Below are 23178 nucleotides of genomic sequence, written 5' to 3'. Positions count from 1 at the left end.
CTGATGTATTTGACTGATTTATTTTGATTTACACTGTCTAAGAAGAGATCTTACCTAAATAACTGTCATGCTGACTTCCAGCTTGAAAGGCATTTAACTGATCATTTTGTGTGTACAGCTGATATCCGCCCTTCCACTGGAAAGCTCCCACTGCAGTCATTATTATATCTCTCTGAGTGTATAATATTATAGGAATGATAAGCTGTTTTTATTACAAGCATACAAGTTAAATTTAGGGCTTTTAACACTTGAAATATCCCTTGGTCATTCTAAATAGAATTCATTTAGAATTCAGTTTTTGTTTTATCCAGCTGTATTTACTTAACTTAACATCCAAGTGAAAGATACCACCATGTCAGAAAAACAAATAATAATAATGAGTTGGAAAAAGGATCACCCCCTTGTGTCAGTATTTTGTTAAACCAACTTTTGCTTTAATCACAGCCTTTAGTCTGTTGGGGTATGTCTCTGCTATCTTTTCACATCTAGACTTTGCAATATTTGCCCACTCTTCTTTGCAGAACTGTTCAAGTTCATTTAAATTCGATGGTGACCATTCAAGTCATTCCACAGATTTTCAGTGAGGTTTAAGTCTGGGCTCTGACTAGGCCATGCAAGAACATTCACCTTTTTCGCTTTCAGCCACTGTGTGGTCAGTTTTTCTGTGTGCTCTGGGTCATTGCCTTCTTCCCATTGACAACTTTCTGGCAGAGGGCAGCAGATTTTTCTCAAGATGGTATTTTTACCACATCCATTTTTCCTTCTATCCTGAGAAGAGCTCCAGTCCCTGCTGCAGAGAAACAACCCCATAACAGGATATTACCTGCATGCTTTACTGTAGGAATGGTGTTATTTGGATGGTGAGCTGTATTAGATGTTTGATGTTGAGGCCAAATAATCTGACCATAACACCTTGTCCATGTGGCCGCAGAATCTTCAAGGTGCATTTTGGCAAAGCTCAGTTGTGATTGCATGTGGCCTTTTTTGTGGAGTAGCTTTTTTCCATAGAATCCACATTTGTGGAGAATTTGTGATATTTTTGTCACATGCACGCAATGACCACTCTTTGTCATAAACTCCTGCAACCTCTTCAGAGTTGCTGTATGCCTCTTGTTAGCCTCTCTGACCAGTTTCCACCTGGCCCTATCCTCCAATTTGGAGCTATGTCCTGATCCAGAGAGGTTCTGTGTTGTACCAAATGCCTTTCACTTCTTAATAGTAGACTTCACTGTGACTTTTAAACATTGATAATGTCACGTTACAACAGGGATGAGACCAGAGGCAGAGGTAAGGTGCAAACCAAACAAGAGCTTTGACAAGGTTGTAATATGGAGTGCAAGAATGGGTTGAGCAATGATAAAGCTTATCTGTAAGTCCTTGTATATGTTGAGCTGTAGTTGCGAGTCTGTATGGGGAAATCAACGAGGAGTCCAGGTAGATAAAGGGAGAGTCTGACTGAAGAAACGAAGAGAGGTCTGGAGCTAGCATGGGGTAGTGAACGGTAGACATTGAAAGACTGAGGGTGAGAGTCTTTTATAGGGCGGGGCTGATTGGGAACAGGTGAGGAGGATCAGAACTGAGGTGACTGAGAGCGGGTGGGCGGTGCTACTGGTGACGTGGCTGTGGTGAATGCCTGACAGATAAAGCCTTTGAATTTTGTGGGGTTTTTTTGTTTGTTTGTTTTTTTTTGTATCCATCTCCTGACTTGTGCCTGTCCACAACTTTATCCCTGGAGATCTTTTGACAGTGCTTTGCCACCCATAGTTAACGGTTTGCTTCAGTTGTATCACCAAGTACTGAAATGCTCTAGTAAAAGCTTTTCATGCGATTTTCGGAGCTAATCAAAATGATAACAGCTGATCACAGTTGAAAGTCACATGGCTTTGTGAGCCATTGAGAAGGTGATTAGCGAAAGCCTGAAACAGCATTGCATGATTTTCAGCTGTCCTAGACGAAAGATTGTCATTGTGAAACAATTGTGGCGATTTCTGTGATCGTGGCTCTTAATCCATGGTCCTATGTCTTACAGTAAGAGAGGTTAAAAGACGACCGTTGTCATGGTCTTGTGACCAAAGATAGCCTAAAATCATTTTCTGACAGTGTCAGAAATTCAGCCTGATCATTGTATAGTGTGTTTGCTGCAACAATCCACGTTTACTGACCAGCCAATAAAAATGTGATATGATATCAACGCGACATGGCACTAAAACATAAAACTGCTCTTTCGCCACTTCCACTTTTTTCAGCACACACAATAACTACAACTGCCAAAATGTGATTTATTATGCTCTTTTTGTTTACCACTAGTGCATGCTGATGACATTTTATTATTCTATAATAATGTATAATAATAATAATCGTAGTCTACGAGTCAATAGGTGTCATCATCGTACAGTCTACATGCATGTCGTACCCAAGTTTATTAGATCCATGTTGCACAGTGTGATCAGCAATGATCCTATAGGATTACAAAAACCATGTAGTGTGTAGAAGGCTTGACACCTGATTGAGTTTACACGTCATTTTTAGGAGGGGGATGATATTTTTGTCCAACTCAGGCTACGTCTGCATTAATCCAGATACATTTCATTTTAAAATGCTTTCCGTCCATATTAGTATTTTTAAGCGTTTTCCAAAGTTTCTCATCCACACCATCATGCCAGCAATGTTAAATTCACCTTACTGTGCATGTGTAAAACATGCCGTTTTCAAATTTATCCACTTTGAAGAGCGTTTTCAAAAGAACGTTTTGTCCTTGACAAAAACAGTGACAGTGCGGACAGAAGGCCAAATTTTTTTTCCTGACATGTTGGTTTTATATCTTTTACTTGGATGTTATAAGCTGCACTGAATAAATACAGCTGGATAAAACAAAAACTGTCTGTCTTCATTTCAGGCTGCAAAACAACAAAATGTGATTATTTTAAAGGGGGGTGATTCTTTTCTATACCCACCGTATGTATTTCATATTTTTAATTTTCATACAATGTCTTTTTAAGCTTTATGTAATGTAGTATAATTACTTTTGATGTTAATGCTGCACTAAACCCATCCTGTGCAAACTCCATCCGAGATGAATCGCCAGTGGTCTGGGTTCCTAGCAAATAAAAGAAGCAACAACACAGTTTACTAATAGTTTATTATTATTATTATTATTATTATTATTATTATAAATCAGCCAAATTCACAAAGTAGCCTACATGTACGTACTCACATAACAACTGATAACTGTAAAATGTAAACTTTCTGTCAGTCATTTATTTATTTATTTATTTCCTCTGCAAACATACCTTCAATGGCAATAATGTTCTCTTTGAGTTGTTCACGAATACTGTCCAGCGCGTCAAAGTCAGTTACTTTGAACACATGCTTATTGGTGGGTGAAGATGCAATAATCGCCAGCTCCTGTGTTGCTTCGTCAAAATTAAAAGCATTGCCAACCTAAGAAAAATTCAGTGAGGATAATGCTCCATAAATATAATGTTTATAACTTCTGGCATAATTTATTCAACCTTATGTCATTTAAAATATGTATGCTTTTTTTTCCCTTCTGAACACAAAATAAATTATATTTAAAAGAATGTTTTAACTGTTTTTGTCCATAAAGGTCACAAAAAAAAAGAAAAAAAAAAAAAAGAGATTCTTCAGAAGAAAGTCGTACAGGTTTGTAATGACCTAGGCGGTGAGTAAATGATGACAGAATTTTCATTTTACGTATACATTTAATTTACACAGTGAACAAAATCATTTTGAAAACTTCAAATCTTTTCCAAGACAAACACATAAGGAAGGGATACTGATATTGATTGATATGCATATTGATCTTACCCCAATAGCATATCGTGTTATATTTTTGGCTTGTGCTTGTTGAACAGCTTCAGTCAAAAAATAATTATCACTTGATTCACCATCTGTGATAACAACCAGAATTTTGCTGGCTGATGGTCTTGCGCCTCCTTCACTTACAAATAGCTCTCTCCTGTTAATAGGAAGTATACCGGGTATTTAAATAATAATTTGTTTAATGATTCAGTTGGATACAATATGTTAATTATTAAGTTCAGATTATTCATTGTCTTAGTTTTTATTATTTAAGTGTTTTACAGTTAGATTGTAATTTTGTTCTGTGCTCATCAGTCTCATCAGATTTTCTGTCAGCAGTATTGTGTGGTTAAATAGAATTTTAATGAAATATCAGGAAGCATGTCTTACACAAGCTGTTTTATAGCTTCTGCGGTGTAAGTCCCTCCTCCTCTTTGACTTATCTTAGTCACTGCGTCTTCCCATGCCTTGGCGTTTTTGACTTGAAACGTGTCATGAATTTCACAATATGTAGAAAACTGTGCAATGGCAAACTGTAACAGATAGAGATAGATTTAGTTCCTAGTGCTATGAAAACTGGTGTTAAAAAATCAAATATAATCTAGAACATAATAAATGCATTGATCATCCTACCTGTGTGTCATGGTTTATAAAACTGTTGATCATTTCTATAACAAAAGCCTTCATCTTATCAAAATCTGCATAATATACACTTCCAGATCCATCCAATAAAAAAGCGATATCAATTTGAGATGTTGGGCATTCTGAAGATGAAAAAAAAAAAAAAAAAAAAAAAAAAAAAAAAAAAAAGAACTGCATCATGTTTTCATGTCTAAAGCTTGCCAGTGATAATCATGTCATACAGTATGAAGATTGATTTGTCACAACCCCATATAAATACCTCTCAAGGTCCTTGGCACAGATTTGCTCACAACATTTTCTGAACTGATTTTAAAGCACATGCCGTTGTAAGTGGTTACATCACAGTTTTTGGGTATGGTTGGACCACAAACCTGAGAGAAATTAAGTTATTTTTTAACACGACATCTGTGTAAAATTGGAGGTGCAAAATGTCATTATTTTGTCCATCTTTATAACCAAACTCATGCTGATATCCTTACTTTATTTTACATGCACAAAATCTAGCATTTTTCTTTCATGTTTTTCCAGTACACATTTTAGCATTTTTAGGCTTTCGTAAAATAATTTGTCTTAGCAATGTATTTCCACTGTCTTTTGGACCATCTGAGATGAATTTGGACCCAGAGAACTTGCAGGCATCTCTGCCTAGAGTTGCTGTATAGATTTCTCCTTGTGTAAACAGAGATTCAAGATGCATTTTGTGATGCAGCAGCAGACTATGTTAGGTGACAGTGGTTTTGCTTAGTACTCCTGAGAACATGTAGCTATATTTAACACAGCATTCGCAATATCTGCCAAATATTAAGCCATTTTTAACTCACATGTTATAAATGGTAAATACATTATTTAACTTAAAATCAGATTCCTGATTTATGTAATTAATCAGCAAAAATAGACTATTTTATTTATGGGTTTCTCATTTATATATCATGACTCGTAAATTTTCTTACTATGTTGCTTACCAGAAGCTACTCTGTATTAATGGTTCACAATAAGAGTTATAAACGTTAAAAACCTGCGAAAGGGGCATTCATTTTGTATTTTATACAGTATACAGTATATATTGTTATTGTTATTTTTTTGTTTCATGTTTAAAGTTGTTTACTAATGTATTTTATTTTGCATCAAAATAAAATACATTTTACCAAAACACAGTTTGGGTTCGTTCTGACAGGTTACTAACGTTTATAACTCTTTAATAAATGGTTCACAGGTGTTCACTTTACATTAAGGTTCACATTCACAGGTTATTAATGTTTATAACACATTAATAAAATGGTTCAGATGTGTTTACTTTACATTTAAGTTTACTTTTTTAGGTTATTAACATCTATCGTTCATAAACAAATGGTTTGCCCTACACTGCGATTCACAGGTAACTAATATTGGATGAAGATGAAATTATCAAAATAAAGTTTGATAATTTGATCTTGATAAGTCATTGCTGTGGATAAGCATCATGAACTTTTGCAGAGTATCATTAGTAAGTTACAGAGTAGCTTCTGGTACACAACGTAGTAAGAAAATTTTAGGGGTGCGTGGGGCCCAAACTAACGCGGGGTTAACTGTAACACACGTGGTTTAAATATTTCCACACACACTAGCATAACCAAACTTATGGTATTTACTAGCTGCCATAGCAACACTATACAGAGAAAAAAAGTGTGCCAAAATTCAAAAGCCTTTTGATTATATCGCTGAATATTTATTTTACCATAGTAAGTTTTCATCTCAGTTTTTAGTATTCATTTAAAATGAGACAAATATGCTATTATTTTAATCGCCAATCTGTTTTTTTAACAATATAGATAGTTTATTAATGCTTGGCAAACCAGCAGAAGACACAAACCACTTTTAAATTACAGTTGCACTGATGTGGAACGTGCACCACCTACAGGCATCTTAAAGAACACACTTAAATTCATGTAACACAATAACACATTTTCAAAGAGTCCCTTAAGGAATAAAACTGAAGAGGAAACAAATAAAAAAAATATGTTTTGGGGTGTCCATTATCATAATAGTTTTATCTTTCACTATCACATTTTCAGTTTGTAACAATTATTTCAAGAAATGTAATGCATTTTGGCTCGTTTATGTGTCTCGTGTTCTATGAGAGCTGTGTTTGGAGGGAGGGGAGTGTTTTTCTGAATGTCTGAATGTGTTTCATCTATTTGCACACATTGTTTTGAACTATACTGTATAGCTGTGTTTTGTCATCAGGGCCGTCGCATACGTGGTTGCGATGTGTTCATTGTGAACCTCAAAAATTTGAAAAATTTGAAAAAACTCTGAACCCCACATGGATTTACACAACCGGAGAAGTTCAAAGAGTGTTAGGTTGTGCCCCGCGCTCCCCTATATAAGTCATGCAATGTAAATGAGAAAACCAAAAATACAGTATCACAGTTAAAATACAGTTTTTGCTGCATCATAAGAGAGCACAGCTATTTACAGACAAGGCTAATCTCAGACTAAAATGCATGTTCAAGCAGTCTTAACTGAAAATATCTTTTACTGACTTACTGTCCTATAATATTTCAGTGTCATTGTCTTGTCTTAAGATGCACCCCAGTAAAGTTCTTAAGGCATTTCTATATAAGTTATTTAAATATCCTAATTTAACTAAGGCCTAGTCCTTGCTTAAGCTAAGTCCTGTCTGTGAAGGATGTCTCTATGTTTAAACATGTAAGTTATACAAAGAAGAAACAATTTCCTTATTCACATCAGACGTGTATATACATTTAAATCACTTTATGCACAAAAAATGTACACTTATGCCACCTTCACACCAAAACTTCAGATCAGCTGAATGTCATGAGAGACCTGTTCTGACTCTGAGGATAATCACTTTATTGACTGGCACACTGCACAATTAAATGTAAACCCTTAAGTCAGATGCACCTATAAAGACTAACTTGCTCTTTTACAAACTTTTGCTCTTCACAGAAAAGTTGTCAACAACAAGCCTGACATTACCCAGATGATAATTCAAAAGCCAGCTCTTTTTTACAGTGAACCAGGTATGTATAAGTGCATTCATCCTATGTTGTAATGGCCATAATTAGTTGACAGGATTGACGGGCAAATGAAGCCTCATGAAGCACTGAGACTTTCCTCTGACTGTTTCGGATTCAAAAAGATTCAAAGCTTTGAGAGTGTCAAAAACAGTACGATCTGGTGGTTAATAAAAAATAAAGCAGTCAAAAGCCTGTGAAGCTCCGTCGGAAGAAGCATTCACCACAATTTCCATAGATCGATCCATGTTATATGTACAAATAAAAGCCTAACCGTGTGTGTGTTTGTTGAATTTCTGACTCTGATAAATTAATTTACCCATTGAACAGTGCCATTAAATGTAAGTACAAATATCAATATGATGAAGAATAAAGTACAGATATATTAATTGCATATGGCATATATTTAATTTTCCTGAAATAATTTGCATTATTCATATTACTTGTATGACTGGGTATTTAAAAATGTAATTATTAAATTTTCCCAATGAAAATGTACTCGCAAAGTCAGATCTGTTGGTCAAACATTAGGACACCCAAAGTGAATCACGCACATGACTGGACAGAAAGTGAGGCTTCTACGAAAGGGATTTCTACATTAACAAGCCTCGAATCGAGGCTTCATCTGGCATTCCCATTAACACAGGCTCTGATGTCTCGGTTCAAATGCTATTTCACTAGTTGACAGTCATTCAAAATTTAGTGATCCAATCACGGTAATGATGTGGGAGCACAAATTCGAAAAGCATATGTTGTCCATAAGAACGTAATGACATCTCTCATGAAAGTGTGCATCTTCACAAAGTAAACAATGCTCTAAAAAACACTTAGCCTCTTTGGTAATTAGCACACAAAATACCACTGGTATACTACGTCCGCTGCCTCACCGGAAGTTGTACCCACGTTTTTTTTTTACAGAAAGCCCCCCTCTGGAAACTTGTGGATAACGTTACTTTAAAGGCTTGCACACTCAGCTGTTTGCGAAATGGAGCTTTGTGCTCTTGTATCCTACCTCTCTTATTTGGCACAAATCCAAATAGTCCATAATATTTCCATATTATTTATTATGCAAATTATAGGCTTTGTACTTCAGTAAAAAAAATTCACAAAATGCTAACCTTTCATTGAACCAAAACAATTAAAATTGGGGGGGAAACTTACGTTATGAAATAAATATTTTTCTCTAACGCATGGTGGGCACAATTATTGGCACCCTTAGAAATTATATTGAGTAAAATATCTCTGAAGTATATTCCCATTCATATTTGCATTTATTTAGCACACTAGAATGGCTAGGAGTATGATACTGTCCAGCCATGACTTCCTGTTTCACAGGAATATAAATATGAGGAGCACAAAGGCCAAATTCCCTTAATCATCCATCACAAGGAATAAAACCAAATAATATAGTTCTGATGTGCAGAACAAGATTGTTGAGCTTCACAAAATAGAAAGTGTCTGTAAGAAATAAGCCAAAGCATTGAAAAGTCCCATTTCCACCATCAGGGCAATAATTAAGAATTTCAATCAACTAAAGATGTTACAAATCTAACTGGAAAAAGATGTGTGTCTATATTGTCCTAATGCATGGTGAGGAGGAGAGTTTAAGTGTCCAAAGACTCTCCAAGTATCACAGCAGGAGAATTGCAGAGATTAATTGAGTCTTGGGGTCAAAAGACTAAAAAAAAAAAATTCAAACAGCCCCTTCATCACCACATGGTGTTCAGGAGGGTTTTAAGAAAAATCCTCCTTGCTCATCCAAAAACAAACTCCAGCGTATTTAGTTGTCAGACACGACTTAAATTTCAAATGGGACTGGCTTCTGTGGTCAGATGAAACTAAAAAAAAGAGCTTTCTGGCAGCAAACCCACCAGATGGTTTCGGTACAGAAAGTACCCCATGCCCACAGTTAAATATATTGCTGGATCTTTAATGTTGTGGTCTTATTTTCCTGCCAGAGGTCCTGGACATCTTGTTCATATACATGGCATCATGGATTCTAGCAAATACCAACAGATAAAAAATCTAAATCTGACTGCATCTGTTAGAAGTTCTATAATGAGCTGTGGTTGGATCCTCCATCAGGACAATGATCCAAATCAAACATCAAAATCAACACAAAAATGTGTCACTGAGCATAAAATGAAGCTTCTGCCATTGTTGTCCCAGTTGCCTGGCCTGAACCCTATAGAAAATGCGTGAGGTGAACTGAAGAGAAAAAGCACCAGCATGGAGCTGAAAAACTGAAGGATCTAAAGAGTTTCTGTATGAAGGAATGGTCTCTAAGCTTATGTCAGGTGTTCTCCAAACTCTTCAGGCAATGAAGGAGAAAACTCAGAGCTGTTATCTTGAATAAAGGATGTTACAATAATTGGGTGCCAATAATTGCGGTCAACATGAACTAGAGAAAAACATACAGCATCATTTAGTCTTGGGAATGACAAATACAAGTCCTGCACAGTAGCCAGAAGGATTTTGAGCCATTCTCCAGGTCACTATTTGATGCTGGCATAGGAAAACGTTTCCTGACTCACTCTTCCAAAACATCCTGAAGTGGCTCAATAATATTCAGATCTGGTGACTGTGCAGGCCGTGGGAGATGTTCAACTTTCCTTTTAATGTTCATCAATCACTCTGTTACCAGTCTTGCTGTGAGTATTGGTGCATTATCATCCTGATACACAAAAAAAAAAATTTCAAGTGTTACTATCCTTGTGGGGACATTTGGTCCCCGCAATGTAGCAAAAACAAGTACACACACACACACACACACACACACACACACACACACGCACACACACACAGTGAAACACTGGAAATCTTTTCATGGTACTTGTGTAAATTAAATAAAGATTAAAGAGAATTTACAAATAACACATTCTTGATGTTATTGCATTTTACAAAACATCCCAACTTTTCTGAATTGGAGTTGTATTGAACTTACCACTGCTTTTGAAGACTGAGGATCTATAGACATTGATAGTCCAAGGGACATGTTGACAGCCTCAGCTGGGACTTTGATGAATAAAAAGAGGAAATATTTATTATCACATATAATAAAACTATTGTCCTATTTTACATATTGAAAGCATCATACAAAAAAAAAACGAATTACCATTAATTGACAGTGGAACGCAGTTTCCTCTGGTGACAGAACAGTCATAAATTTGTCCTCTTTTAGTTTGGTTGTGTTGTATTAAAGGATCACTCACAAGCAGACTATGGAAGAAGGCAGAAAGAACATGGTTTTAAAGAAAGAGAAGGCTTTCTCTAAGTATGTTATCTTAGGTGATTTTAGAATTAGAATTAATTCATTTGTTACACACATTCCGGCTTTTGATTAGTGGCTTTAAAATCCAAATCAGTCTTGGATTCAAATATTCTGTAGCTCTTAATGTTTGTTTTGAGTGATCGGTGGTAATGTGGAGTGAGCTCACCTTGCACCTTTCTGTATCACTTTATAGCCAAAGCCAGTGTTTTTATTGTTTGTGAAAGTCTTCCAGGTCACAGGATCAATGTTGAAAGCCATTACTGAATGGCATACTAACATGTAAAAGAAAGGAAAATCAAGTCTTTAAATGAATTATGAAACTAAGTACCTTCCTTTGTAAGAATTTGTTGCAGGTATTGCAATTTTCATGGCCAAAAAGATGAAATTCTGCTTATAATGTAAATCAATGACTATGTACATAAACTGCATATAAATATAAACTGCATTTTCACTCTATGGCCTCGTTTCACAAGCCAGGATTAGGGCATAGTTCAGTTAGGACATTTAAGAATCTTTTTGCTTTAGGAAAAAAAAAAAAAATCTGATGTGCATAATGAGATGAAACAGTTCAGACATGCATTTTAGTCTGGGACTAGGCGTTAGCCTTGTCTGTGAAACCGGAGGTATATCTATAAATAAAAACTGTGATCAAAACTGTGTAGTTTGAGAAATATAATGCAATGCAACACAATAATAATGGAGAGATGAACTAGTAAACATTCTTAAAAGTGGTTCTTAAAAACCTGATACATTCAAGCTTATAATATAATATATATATATAATAATAATAAATAAATAAATAAATTATAAGATGACAGAAGGCATGTAGTAGATTGTTTTTTTTCTTCTCTCTCTCTCTTTTTTTTTTTTTTTTCTTTTTAGGGGTTCGAGCGCGTAGCGCTGAAACCCTATTGTAATTTTTTTTATTATTATTCCGCGCTAAAACTGATCGTGCAGCCCAAACCGTAAGGCCTAGAGAGCTGAAACTTGGTCAGAAGGTAGTAGTCATCCTCGCTACTCAGGCGCAAAGAACCAGCCCAATCGGCCTATAGGTGGCGCTACAGTGATCAAAAATGCAAAAATGCTCATAGCTCCTAGACCGTTTGTCATAGACTCAAAAAAATTAGATTTCTGGAATCCTTGGGTCAAGGCGATAAAAAGGCTAAAAAATCAGATTCGCTCTACGGGGCCCAGTTTTTCCGTCATTTTGAAGTAAATTCAAAACCTACTTTTGCGAACTAGTCCTAGGTTTTTCGCCTGATCGGAACCAAACCACTGCAGAAATGTTCTCTGGACAGTGAATATCAATAATTATCAAAAAAATCTTAAATTTTGACTCATCGTTGCGAAAGGGCCCCAAAAAGTTTGTAAGGTCGGGGGCCTTTTTTACTAAAATGGCTATAACTCATGAACCAAATGAGATATCTTCACCAAACTCGGTACACATGTGTACAATCTCAATCTTTGGTCAAATAAAAAAAAATTGCACAGCTCTGCCACTTGGTGGTGCTGTAAGCCTGAAAAAACTATGCAATCGTTGGTCCGATCGACCTGAAAATTGGTATGCAGTGTCTCTGTCCAATGTGCCATAAGGGTCTATGAGGACATTGGCGTATCTCAAAAAACATGGCCGCCATTGGCCAATGAAGTTTGAGCACCTATTAGACAAGGTTAACGGAGGCCGATCGGAACGAAACTCACTGGGCATGTTCAACTCATGGACCTAAAGGTCTGTAAGAATTTTGAAACAAATCGGCCACTAGTTGGCGCTAACGAGTTTTATGGCTCTGTAATCACGTGGTGTTTCACACATCCACACAATATGCATATCATTTGATAGATCTCCTCATGATGAACAACTTTGCCCCAAGAACCATTGCTGTCAATCAAACCGTTCATTAATTATTCACAAATATGTGAAAAACCTACTTTTGCGAACTAGTCCTAGGTTTTTCACTCAATCTCGATCAAACCACTGCAGTACAGTTCTCCAGACTCTCTAGATCAATAATTATCAAAAAAATGTGGAATTTTGTCCTTTGCTTAGCTATAACAGGGTCATTTAGAAAAGGGGCGTGGCCACATATCCAAAAGCCTATAAAACCTAAACAAAAACTCAAAACTTTACAAAAGTTGGAGAAAACATGTGTTAGATGACTCTTAACAAGCATGCAAAGTTTCGTGAAGATCGGACCATAGGTGGCGCTATAACAGTTAAAAAGGCTTCAAAAACACAAGCTGTGTATGGTAATTGGCTTCAAATGGAAAAATAAATGCTAGTATATTCACATAAACACTAGATCTGTATATCATCTGATAGATCTCCTCATAATGAACAACTTTGCCTCAAGAACCATTGCTGTCATTCAAGTCGTTCATTAATCATTCACAAATATGTTAAAAACCTACTTTTGCGAACTAGTCCTAGGTTTTTCGCTTAATCTCGATCAAACCACTGCAGTAATATTCTCTGGACTCTCTAGATCAATAATTATCAAAAAAATGTTGAATTTTGTCCTTCGATTAGCTATAACGGGGTCATGGCCACATATACCCAAAAGCCTATCAAACCTAAACAAAAACTCAAAACTTTACGAAAATTGGTGAAAACATGTGTCAGATGATTCTTAACAAGCATGCAAAGTTTCATAGACATCGGAGCATAGGTGGCGCTATAACACTTAAAAAGGCTTTAAAAACAAGATTTCTATGGTAAATGGCCTCAAATTGTTAAAAAATGCTCATCTATTCACACAAACACTAGATCTTACACTTACATCTGTATGATATATCCTCTCATTCTGAACAAATTTGCATACCACCTCAAAGGCCTTAAATGCTCGAACCCCGGTAATTGCTGCTTGCAGCTATATATATATTTTTTTTTTGCAAAGAGGCGTTATAAATTTGCATATCAAATATGTTACAGTGGGTTTGACCAACAGATCAGACAAAATAACTGCACATTAAAATTTGCTTGTAATGATGCTTATTTAACCCTATCAAGCTATTAAAACTCATTAAACAAGATATCACAGAATCCACAATCTGTTCATCTTACATCAAGTATACAAGTGAAGAAAAGAGTTTTTGTTTCTGATTACTGTCTTTATGGCATCAGCTAATTTTAGTATAGCTTATGCTGCATATTTAATTACACATAAATCTGAACTTACCATAAAACAAACACAGAGGCAACCGGAAATTCCAGTCCATTTCTGCAACAAGAGACAAAGAGTGTTGGAGGGTGAACAAAAGACACTGGTACTTGTTGAGTCACAAGTTTGAGTGAAGAAACTTAAGTGGGGCTGAGAGAAAAATTAAATGGCAATAAAGTGAATTTGGTAACTAAGAGGAACTACCTGTCAGAGTTGGGGTGTAGGGAAGAGGCAAGGACTCAAGTTGCAGGAGAATGGGCTTTTTATTTATATAAAAATAAAACAAAAACCACAACAAAAACTACCCCGTGGGGGAAAAACACTGCTGGCAGCTCGGCAGGACAGGATCAGGACACAGACAGGGAAACATACGATGACAAAACCGCACAGGACTAAAAACACAAGGACAATAAATAGAGAGCAAACGAGGCAGGAAATGAGGAAAACACAGGTGGGGCAATTTAACCAATTATCAGGAAACAAGATGGGTGGGGTCAAGACAAATTGACATAAGAGCACATGGCACATGAAAACAGAACAAAAGCCATGTGCTCACACAAAAACAAAAACACGAGCACATGGCTAGCAAAACAATTTACCGGCCATGCGCAAAACAAGACAAACACGCAGCTAATGAGAAAGCTCATAAGCTGCGTGTTCACACAACACACGACATGAAAGCACGCAGCCAGCGAAAAACCAGCTGCGTGCTACACATTACAAGACATAACATAACAGCACGCAGCCAAAAACTTGAGCTGTGTGCAAAACCAGCACAAGACAACACAAAAATTACGTGGACAGAAGAGCATACAGACCGAGCAAGCTCGAGACCGCATGCTCCCATAATAAGACGGAACATGGAGCATGAGTGTCCGAACCCCGCCACGAAACCGAAACTCAAGACATGAGTGGCGGGATCCGAACACCATGCTCCAACAAGAAACAAGGCACGCAGACAACATGAAAGCAAGACATGATGGGAGTGCCAGGGCTCTGTCACAAAAATCACAAGAAACCTAGACAGAAGTGACAGAACCCTGACACTACCACAGAGGAAACTAGACTCTACCCACAAAACCTCTTTACCTCATTCTTTCTCTCTCTTTCTTTCTAACCATTACTGTGACTAACAATAAATGGCAGATAATTGTTAGGTTTTCAGTTAATTTATAGGTTGTTTACAAGAGTTCTTAAATTGATCATAACCTACAACTGCAATATATTATTTTGTCATATTGCTCCAGTCCCTGACCATCTGATTGAATGAACAAAACTGACAAACATAACTGTGACATTTGAATGTTTTTTTTTTTGTTGTTTTTTTTTTGCATTTAAAAAAGGCTCCTGACTCCTGAAAACTCCCTAGTGAATTATAGCCACCAGTCAAATCAAACCGTATGGAAAGCTGTTTTAACATCTAATCTATAAAAAAATAAAAGTATTTATTTTCATTCTTCTAGTAATTGTTTTAGCTAATAGTATCTATTTCATTATGTGCTAGTACTTATATGCTGGCTAACTAGTGTTTCTGACTATTAAGTATTCCAATTGTGACTAATATCTTTTAAAATATTAGATATTAATTAGTTAATAGTTGTCATGATCTGGTCGGTGAGCTGCGGACCGCTCACCACCAGACGTCGCTCTTGCGTTTTGTCACGCACGGACTGCCACACCACACCCCGGACTACACTCCCCATCAGCCATTGCACTTCCCCCCCCATCCAATCAGAGACTGTATAAATACCCCGGTCTTCCTGTCACTCCTCGCCGAGTATTGTATTGTATTTTCCATTGCATTCGTACTAAGCGTATCTCCTAGTTTCCCCCCGTGTCTAGTTTTCCCGTTGTCTTGTTTTGAACCCTCGCTCGTCTGACCACTCTTCTGCCTAGCCCCTGTCGGATAACGTTCGCCGCTGGACTGACCCCCGCCTGTTTTAGTCTTACTCTTCTTCTTGCTGTCTGTGTTCCTGTCTGCTGTTGCCCGACCCTGCCTGCCTTTGACCATGTCTATGTCTCGTCCTTATAATAAAGGTTTGCGTATGGATCCGCACGTCTCTCGTTTCCCTCCCTATGTTACAGAATACTCGGCCACACCAGGATCCAGCAACTTCTCAACCGGACACTACGCAGGTATGAACACCACAAAACTGTTGTTAGCCCTCGAGCAGGGCACACGAACGCTCGAGGGCTACATCCAAGAATTTCTGGACATTGCTCATTACTCAGATCTCCCAGACTGTGTTTTGATAGACATTTTCATTGATGGAACCAGACAACCATTATAATCGAAACTCAGACGCGAGGGTCCGCGTTCATCACTTTGTTTATTTTTGGACTTTGCTCTTCTGTGTGTGGGCTCGTCCTTTACTGTGGGGGTCGCGGAGAGGGAACGCGACGATGCGGTAATGGCGGCCGCGCACTCCGTTCGTGAAATGGCGGCCGTGTCGGAGCGCGCTCGAGCGAGGGCGGCGACGGCGGAGCTCCGTCACGTCACAGCTGCCATGCCAGAGCCAAGTCACGCTGCAGCTGTGTTTCCTGAGTCTAGTCAAGTTTCTAAGCCAAGTCAGGCTGGAGCTGCGTTTCCTGCACCAAGTCAAGTCAGCGCTGCTCTTCCTAAGGCAAGTGAAGTTAAAACTGTGTTTCCGATGTCAAGTCAAATTACAGTTGTCGCTTCTGTCTCAAGTCAAATTACAGCCATCAATCCTGAGCCAGAGCCACTGCACAAGATGGCTGCCACGCCAGAGCCACTGCACAAGATGGCTGCCACGCCAGAGCCACTGCACAAGATGGCTGCCACGCCAGAGCCACTGCACAAAATGGGCGCTACGTCAAAGCCTGCTAACGCCTCGTCAGCCAAGCCACAGCCTGTTCACGTCATGTCTTTTGCACCTGAGTCTGCACCCATCATGGCCGCACTTCCTGAAGCGGTTTCTGAGTCAAGTCACATAACAGCGGCTGTTCCTGAGTCAAGCAAAGTTGCAGCCGTGGTTCTTGAGTCCGGTCACGTCTCTCCTGACATCCCAAGACCGCGGCTTATGATGGCCCACGTGCTGGACTCACCCCTAAGGGCGGCATGGGCAGCTAAAGTGGCGCTCCTTCACGTCGCGGCTGCTACCCCAGGGTCAGTTCAAGCTTCCAAGTCCGGTCAAGCAACTGAGTCAAGTCAAACCACAGCTGCTGTTCTCCCCGAGTCAAGCCCTGTCACAGCTGTGCCCCACGAGTCAAGCCATGTTGTTCCTGAGTCAAGCCATGTTGTTCCTGAGTCAAGCCATGTTGTTCCTGAGTCAAGCCATGTTGTTCCTGAGTCAAGCCATGTTGTTCCTGAGTCAAGCCACGTTACAGCAGATCCCCACGAGCCAAGTGACGTCATCACTGCTGCTCTTCCCTTAGTGGCAGTGGCCATGTGGTGTGTGTGGGCTGCACACTGTGCTCCTGAGGACACGCCTGTTCACAGGTCAGCACCAGAGCTCTCGTCTGATCACAAGCCTGCACCAGAGCTCTCGTCTGATCACAAGCCTGCACCAGAGCTCTCGTCTGATCACAAGCCTGCACCAGAGGCCTTCCCCGTCGGAGAAGCTGCGCCAATGCCTCCAGAGGTGTCGGCGCCTGCCGTAGAACCTCTTATGGAGGGGGCGTTAACCTCTAAACACTCTGCTTCTCCCTTTTTCCTGTCTGCATCCTCTGTCACTGTTCTCCCCAGGTCCCAGTCGATGACGCAGCCTCCTGTTCCGCCCCGGAGGGCTGCTCCGCCTCCTGTTCCGCCCGGAGGGCTGCTCCGCCTCCTGTTCCGCCCCGGAGGGCTGCTGCGCCTTCTCCCTCTATTCTGTCTGCCTCCTCTGTCCCTGCTCTCCCCAGGTCCCAGAGCGTGATGCAGATTCCTGTTCCGCCCCGCAGGGCTGCGGCGCCTCCTGCTCCGCCTCCTGTTCCGCCTGGGAGGGCTGTTGCGCCTCCGGCTCCGCCCTTGGGGGCTCTAGTGTCGCTGGCTCTGCCTCCGGCTCCGACCTGGAGGGCTGTAGCGCCGTCTGTTCGGCCTCCGGCACCGCCCTGGAGGGCTCTAGCGCCACCTGTTCTGCCTCCGGCTCCGCCCTGGAGGGCTCTAGCACCGCCTGTTCTGCCTCCGGCTCCGCCCTGGAGGGTTCTAGCGCCGCCTGTTCCGCCTCCGGCTTCGCCCTGGAGGGCTCCACCGGCTCCGCCCTGGAGGGTTCTTGCACTGCCTGCTCCGCCTCCGGCTCCGCCCTGGAGGGCTCCTGCCCTGCCGGTCCTGCCTCAATCACCGGGTCCTCCACAGGGACCTGGCCCTCCAGCCCTTGCCCTGTCTCACCCCCGCCCCACCGCTCCCCTGGACTATGGTTCGTTTGTAGCGTCTGGAAGCCGCTCTTTGGGGGGGGGCTATGTCATGATCTGGTCGGTGAGCTGCGGACCGCTCACCACCAGACGTCGCTCTTGCGTTTTGTCACGCACGGACTGCCACACCACACCCCGGACTACACTCCCCATCAGCCATTGCACTTCCCCCCCCATCCAATCAGAGACTGTATAAATACCCCGGTCTTCCTGTCACTCCTCGCCGAGTATTGTATTGTATTTTCCATTGCATTCGTACTAAGCGTATCTCCTAGTTTCCCCCCGTGTCTAGTTTTCCCGTTGTCTCGTTTTGAACCCTCGCTCATCTGACCACTCTTCTGCCTAGCCCCTGTCGGATAACGTTCGCCGCTGGACTGACCCCCGCCTGTTTTAGTCTTACTCTTCTTCTTGCTGTCTGTGTTCCTGTCTGCTGTTGCCCGACCCTGCCTGCCTTTGACCATTTCTATGTCTCGTCCTTATAATAAAGGTTTGCGTATGGATCCGCACGTCTCTCGTTTCCCTCCCTACGTTACAATAGTACTTATTTATTAAATACTACTGATTTTATTAGATGCCATTAAACATTTAAGCTAAACGTTTTCACACTTATGGTGTACACTACAGTCTCCGTGCTCACAGCGTCCCAAACACAAATAATTTTTCTACTTATTTATTTAGATTTATAATTTCATTGTATGGCTATCTGAGATTTCGGTATGGAGTTAAAGGGTAGGATTATTAATTTTTTTGGTAGTATCATATAACATTGTGAGTGTATAATTATTACCGTTTGTTGTTTTCTCATGTCATCTGATAGAGCGTTTGGACCTGGAAGAGGTGAGGCTTGATGTTAGACTTAACAAGTGGATAATGTTTGTTATCTTGACTTGAAATGGTTACTATTTGGCTCATTTTTCCATTTTAAAATAAAATGTTTCAATCAGTAGCTTGATCAGTTGAAATTGAAAGTAAATTAAAAGTTCATATGTATTTCATATTTACTATTCAATTATGTAGCTCAAAATCATGCATCTATTGTTTGACATGGGGGACGTGGGCAGTGTGATTCATGAGTGTGACTTCTGACTGCACTAAAAGTTCAAATGTTTTTATTCATGTAGATTAATACTCAAGTGAAGGTGTATCCTGGCTCTCATCAGAGCGGCCCTCCATAAGGTATATCGCCATCAATTGTAAAGTCAATAAAGTTTTTTTTTTTTTTTTTACATTTTAATCTCTGCCACAGTTTCACCTGTCAACAATATCTATATTGTTAAATGCTTTATTCCTGCATATTTTCTCCTTGTACAAGGCCAGGTTCTTCAAAAGCCAATACAGGCAGATGCATTATTCTGTTATGATAATATTAGTGTGTTTTGTGTGCCTCTAAATGAAATATTTCAGCCTGATTTAGAACACCGTATGAGAATTAAATGTTAATTTCATTCTTCATTGTTATCTTATCAGCGTGCTTACAAATGAGTTACCACATTCTAGGTAGGTACACAAGTGAAAAGGTACAAATACGTACTTTTAAAAGTACTAAAATGTACCTTTAAGGTATTCATATGTACTGTTTAGGGGTGGGTAAGGTACAAACATGTACCTTTTCACTTTTGTACCTTAGGGTACCACCCCAGCGACAGAACTGTACCTTTTTTCTGACAGGGAACAACAGAAGTATTTATCGCCTTTCAAATACTGCTTAACTTCCTTCTTTGTTATAAAAACTGATGATAAACTATAGCAGAAATATAAAAAATTTTGGAGGGCTCTTTTCACAGGCACACTGTTTTTGAGAGGTTTTCTTATCATGTTTCTTTAGATTTTTATATTATGGAAGGCTGTTTCTACCACATAAAAAAAGTAATTGTCTTTTTATCTCACAATTCAGACTTTATTGTGAGATATAGAGTCGCAGTAAAATGGGCTTCCATACAATCATAGGGATTTGCTGTGGGTACATAAAAAAAAAAAAAAAAAAAAAAAACGTTTTATTGCTTTCTGCTTAATAGAGAGATATTGTTTATTTTGCTACATTTTCTTGTTATTTGCCGATAATTTACACTATATGTCTAGGTAAGGAGGAAAATAAAAGTTATAAAATGAAATACTTTTGGAAATATGCATTATAATTGTGTCATTTTCCTTATATGGATACCTTCATTAGTGTAGGAAATGAACAATTGAGTTTGAAAGTGAGTCAAAATAGTCTCTGTTGAGGGATGGTTGTGCAGCTGAGGTGTCAGATTCAAGAGATACATCAAATATACAGTTACCTTATAAGGCAATGAAGTGCGATTGTCCTCTCGACTGCACTTAAGTCATATGATGCAACTTCTGCTTAAAAAAGAGGAAGAAAAGCGCTCTTGCTAATGAAAATAAATATACTTGAATAAATTTAAAACTCTTCATTCAAGTAATAACAGAAGATGTTTTTCTCAGTACGACCGATTAGTACAGCCCAAAACATGACAATAATTGACCACTTTCAGCAGCAATAATCAGCCAAATTTTGAGTTTCAGTGACATTCTTTACATTGTGTGCAACCAATATGGCAGAATGATGACGCGTTGTGAAAACACTCTGTTACATTCAGTAGATCCTTGGAACTTACAAATGTGTGTGTATGTGTGTGTAAGAGAGAGAGAGAGAGTGAGTGAGTGAGTGAGTGAGTAAGAGACAGAGAGAGAGAGAGAGAGAGAGAGAGAGAGAGAGAGAGAGAGAGAGAGAGACTTTTGTTCTGTTATAATCATTTTTTCTACATTTTATAGCCCACTGTTCAATAGTTTGTGGTCAGCAAGATTTTTTTTTTAAAGCAATACAAACTTTTATACAGCACTTATGACACTTATATGAAGTATTTCTTGTATTTGGCACAAGTGTCCAAATGAGGATGAAGACCACAAGTGTTTGTCGAACTTTTCATTACCTGATGGGACATACTTATACTGTTGTAAAAATGCAAGTGTTGTATTTTTTTTTTTTTTTTTTTTTTCGGAGCTTTATTTTTATTTTCAATACTGCATTTTAAAATCAGTTTCTAAGTGTCTGTTCAGTAGTTCATATAACAGATGACTCAATTTAATTTTTGTTGCTTCTAATTAATTGATAAAAAGCAGTTTATATCACCACTACTCATCTTTGCACCAATAAAATGTGCAACAGTTTGTGTTTCTACCAAATGAGATGTAATACCTAAGTATTATATTAATATTTAACTTACAGTGGAAAGGTTTCAATGACCTCTCGCGAGATCTCGGCAAAAAAGTCATTTATTTCCAGAACATGATGCATGATGACACTAAGCTTCGAATACTGCTCCAGAGTGGTATTCAAGATATTGTGGATTTAGTGTGCATTAAGGGCACTGCACTTTGGCATGTTTAAGACCTGGGGCAGTCTTGCGCACTTACTTCCTGTGGCACACACGTGCTCACAAGTGGCAAAGACTGCATGTGTGGTTATTTGGACAAGGCAGTTGATTAGCATGCTCAGATGTGTTTGATTAAGATTAGAGCTAAACTCTGCAGAAAAGTGGATCTTATGAGCTAGATTTGAGGATTGATATGAAACAACAGGTTCTGAAAATGTCTCTTTTAGTTTGAGCCAAAACGGGCTGGCCCACACTGTGTCATCATGGGATTAATGTGGGCAGTCTGCCAGTGTGCCCACACTGGGCCTGTTTAGGTTTGGTGTGGGCTGGCTGGCCCTAGCCCACTGTGCCTGCAAAAAGCCAGCATGGGCCCTGCAAGAAGATGTTCGCAGGGTTACTGTTAACCAGCAGTAAGTATTTTTAGAGAGAGACAGAGAGAAGACGAAAGATGATTTCCACTTACGTCACGATTTGGACAGTTAGGATAAAAACAAACACGAATGTTTTCAACATTCTTGCCCTCGAAATTCTGGTTCAGTTTGGCTAACCACAAACGCCGTTTGTTCCTCAGACAGGTTTTTTTTTGTTGTTTTTGTTTTTTTGCACTCTTCTTGATTTGTTAGAATTTTTGTCAGTCTACAGTACTCCAAATATTTTTCTCAGTATGACCGATTAGTACAGCCCAAAACATGACAATAATTGACCATTTTCAGCAATATGGCAGAATGATGATGTGTTGTGAAAACACTCTATTACATTCAGTAATAAGTAACAATATAGCTTAAATTAATTTAAAGTGAAACTGAAACCAAACGGTGTTGTTCTTACGCAGCCTGTTGGATCTCGTGTACTGCAGTCTACTGCCGCAAACTTAGATGTGATGGAATTTAAACATGATTTTAAAGAAATACCAAATCAAATGGTAATTATAGACTACAATACCAACCACTTTTTATTGCTCTGGTCCAAATGTGTTTAGTTGTTGAGACAAGATATTAATAATAATAATAATAATAATAATACATGCATGCATGCATGCCTCAATTAAAATAAATAAATAAATAAATGATATAAAACAAAATGCACCGATTTTATATTACACATACATGTCTTCAAGATCACTGTCAGAATTATTATTCCTTTATTTAACCAGGTGGTCACATTGAGATGTTACCATCTCTTCTTCCAGTGAGACCTGGTCAAGATAGCAGCACATAAAATTTCACACATATAGAATCACAAAAACAATACACAATCACAATTCACAAAATAAAATCAAATCATGAAAAACAATTACAAGTATCCTTTAGGACATTATACAAAAGACGTTTAAAAGTACTCAAAGAAGGGAGTGTATCAAGATTAAGTACATTTTGCAGTACGATCCAAGCCCAAGGGGCATAAAAAGAAAAAGCACACTTGCCCAATTCTGACAGCACCCTTGGGACTATTAACCGAATGCAAGAACCAGATCTAGTATGTTGATTTTGTGTATGGAACATTAATAAATTAGACAGATAAGACGGTAATTTGCCTAAGAG

General features: G+C 38.9%; 2 protein-coding genes across 2 annotated transcripts in view; both read right to left on the bottom strand.

Annotated features, from left to right (window-relative positions):
• Positions 1-14070, bottom strand: part of LOC127160514 (integrin alpha-M-like) — a 14712-nt gene extending 642 nt beyond the window's left edge. The window contains exons 1-11 of the mRNA XM_051103149.1: positions 13929-14070; positions 10919-11024; positions 10597-10700; positions 10426-10496; positions 4724-4835; positions 4456-4586; positions 4213-4355; positions 3829-3979; positions 3291-3441; positions 3024-3097; positions 55-172 (exon numbers count right to left, since the gene is read on the bottom strand). Coding sequence (XP_050959106.1) covers positions 55-172; positions 3024-3097; positions 3291-3441; positions 3829-3979; positions 4213-4355; positions 4456-4586; positions 4724-4835; positions 10426-10496; positions 10597-10700; positions 10919-11024; positions 13929-13968 — 1201 coding nt within the window. The 5' untranslated portion in view covers positions 13969-14070. The remainder of the gene's footprint in view (positions 1-54; positions 173-3023; positions 3098-3290; positions 3442-3828; positions 3980-4212; positions 4356-4455; positions 4587-4723; positions 4836-10425; positions 10497-10596; positions 10701-10918; positions 11025-13928) is intronic.
• Positions 14071-17734: 3664 nt separating this feature from the next.
• Positions 17735-18721, bottom strand: LOC127160518 (uncharacterized). The gene is made up of 3 exons (XM_051103152.1): positions 18512-18721; positions 17981-18292; positions 17735-17938 (listed from the first exon to the last, which is right to left on the bottom strand). Exons 1-3 carry the CDS (start codon positions 18719-18721, stop codon positions 17735-17737), a joined length of 726 nt encoding a protein of 241 aa, XP_050959109.1.
• Between the last annotated feature and the right edge of the window lie 4457 nt (positions 18722-23178).

This window comes from Labeo rohita, unplaced genomic scaffold (genome assembly GCF_022985175.1).
Source record: "Labeo rohita strain BAU-BD-2019 unplaced genomic scaffold, IGBB_LRoh.1.0 scaffold_372, whole genome shotgun sequence".
In the NCBI taxonomy this organism is placed as follows: Eukaryota; Metazoa; Chordata; class Actinopteri; order Cypriniformes; family Cyprinidae; genus Labeo; species Labeo rohita.
This window is presented reverse-complemented; position numbering and strand designations above follow the sequence as displayed.

Coding starts and splice junctions, on each gene's coding strand:
- LOC127160518 (XM_051103152.1), bottom strand. CDS start 18,721: ATGGTCAAAGGCAGGCAGGGTCGGGCAACAGCAGACAGGAACACAGAC. Junction 18,293..18,511: donor GAGATACGCTTAGTACGAAT/GCAATGGAAAAT, acceptor CCCCCCCCAAAG/AGCGGCTTCCAGACGCTACA. Junction 17,939..17,980: donor CGGAGCCGGAGGCAGAACAG/GTGGCGCTAGAG, acceptor GAGGCCGAACAG/ACGGCGCTACAGCCCTCCAG.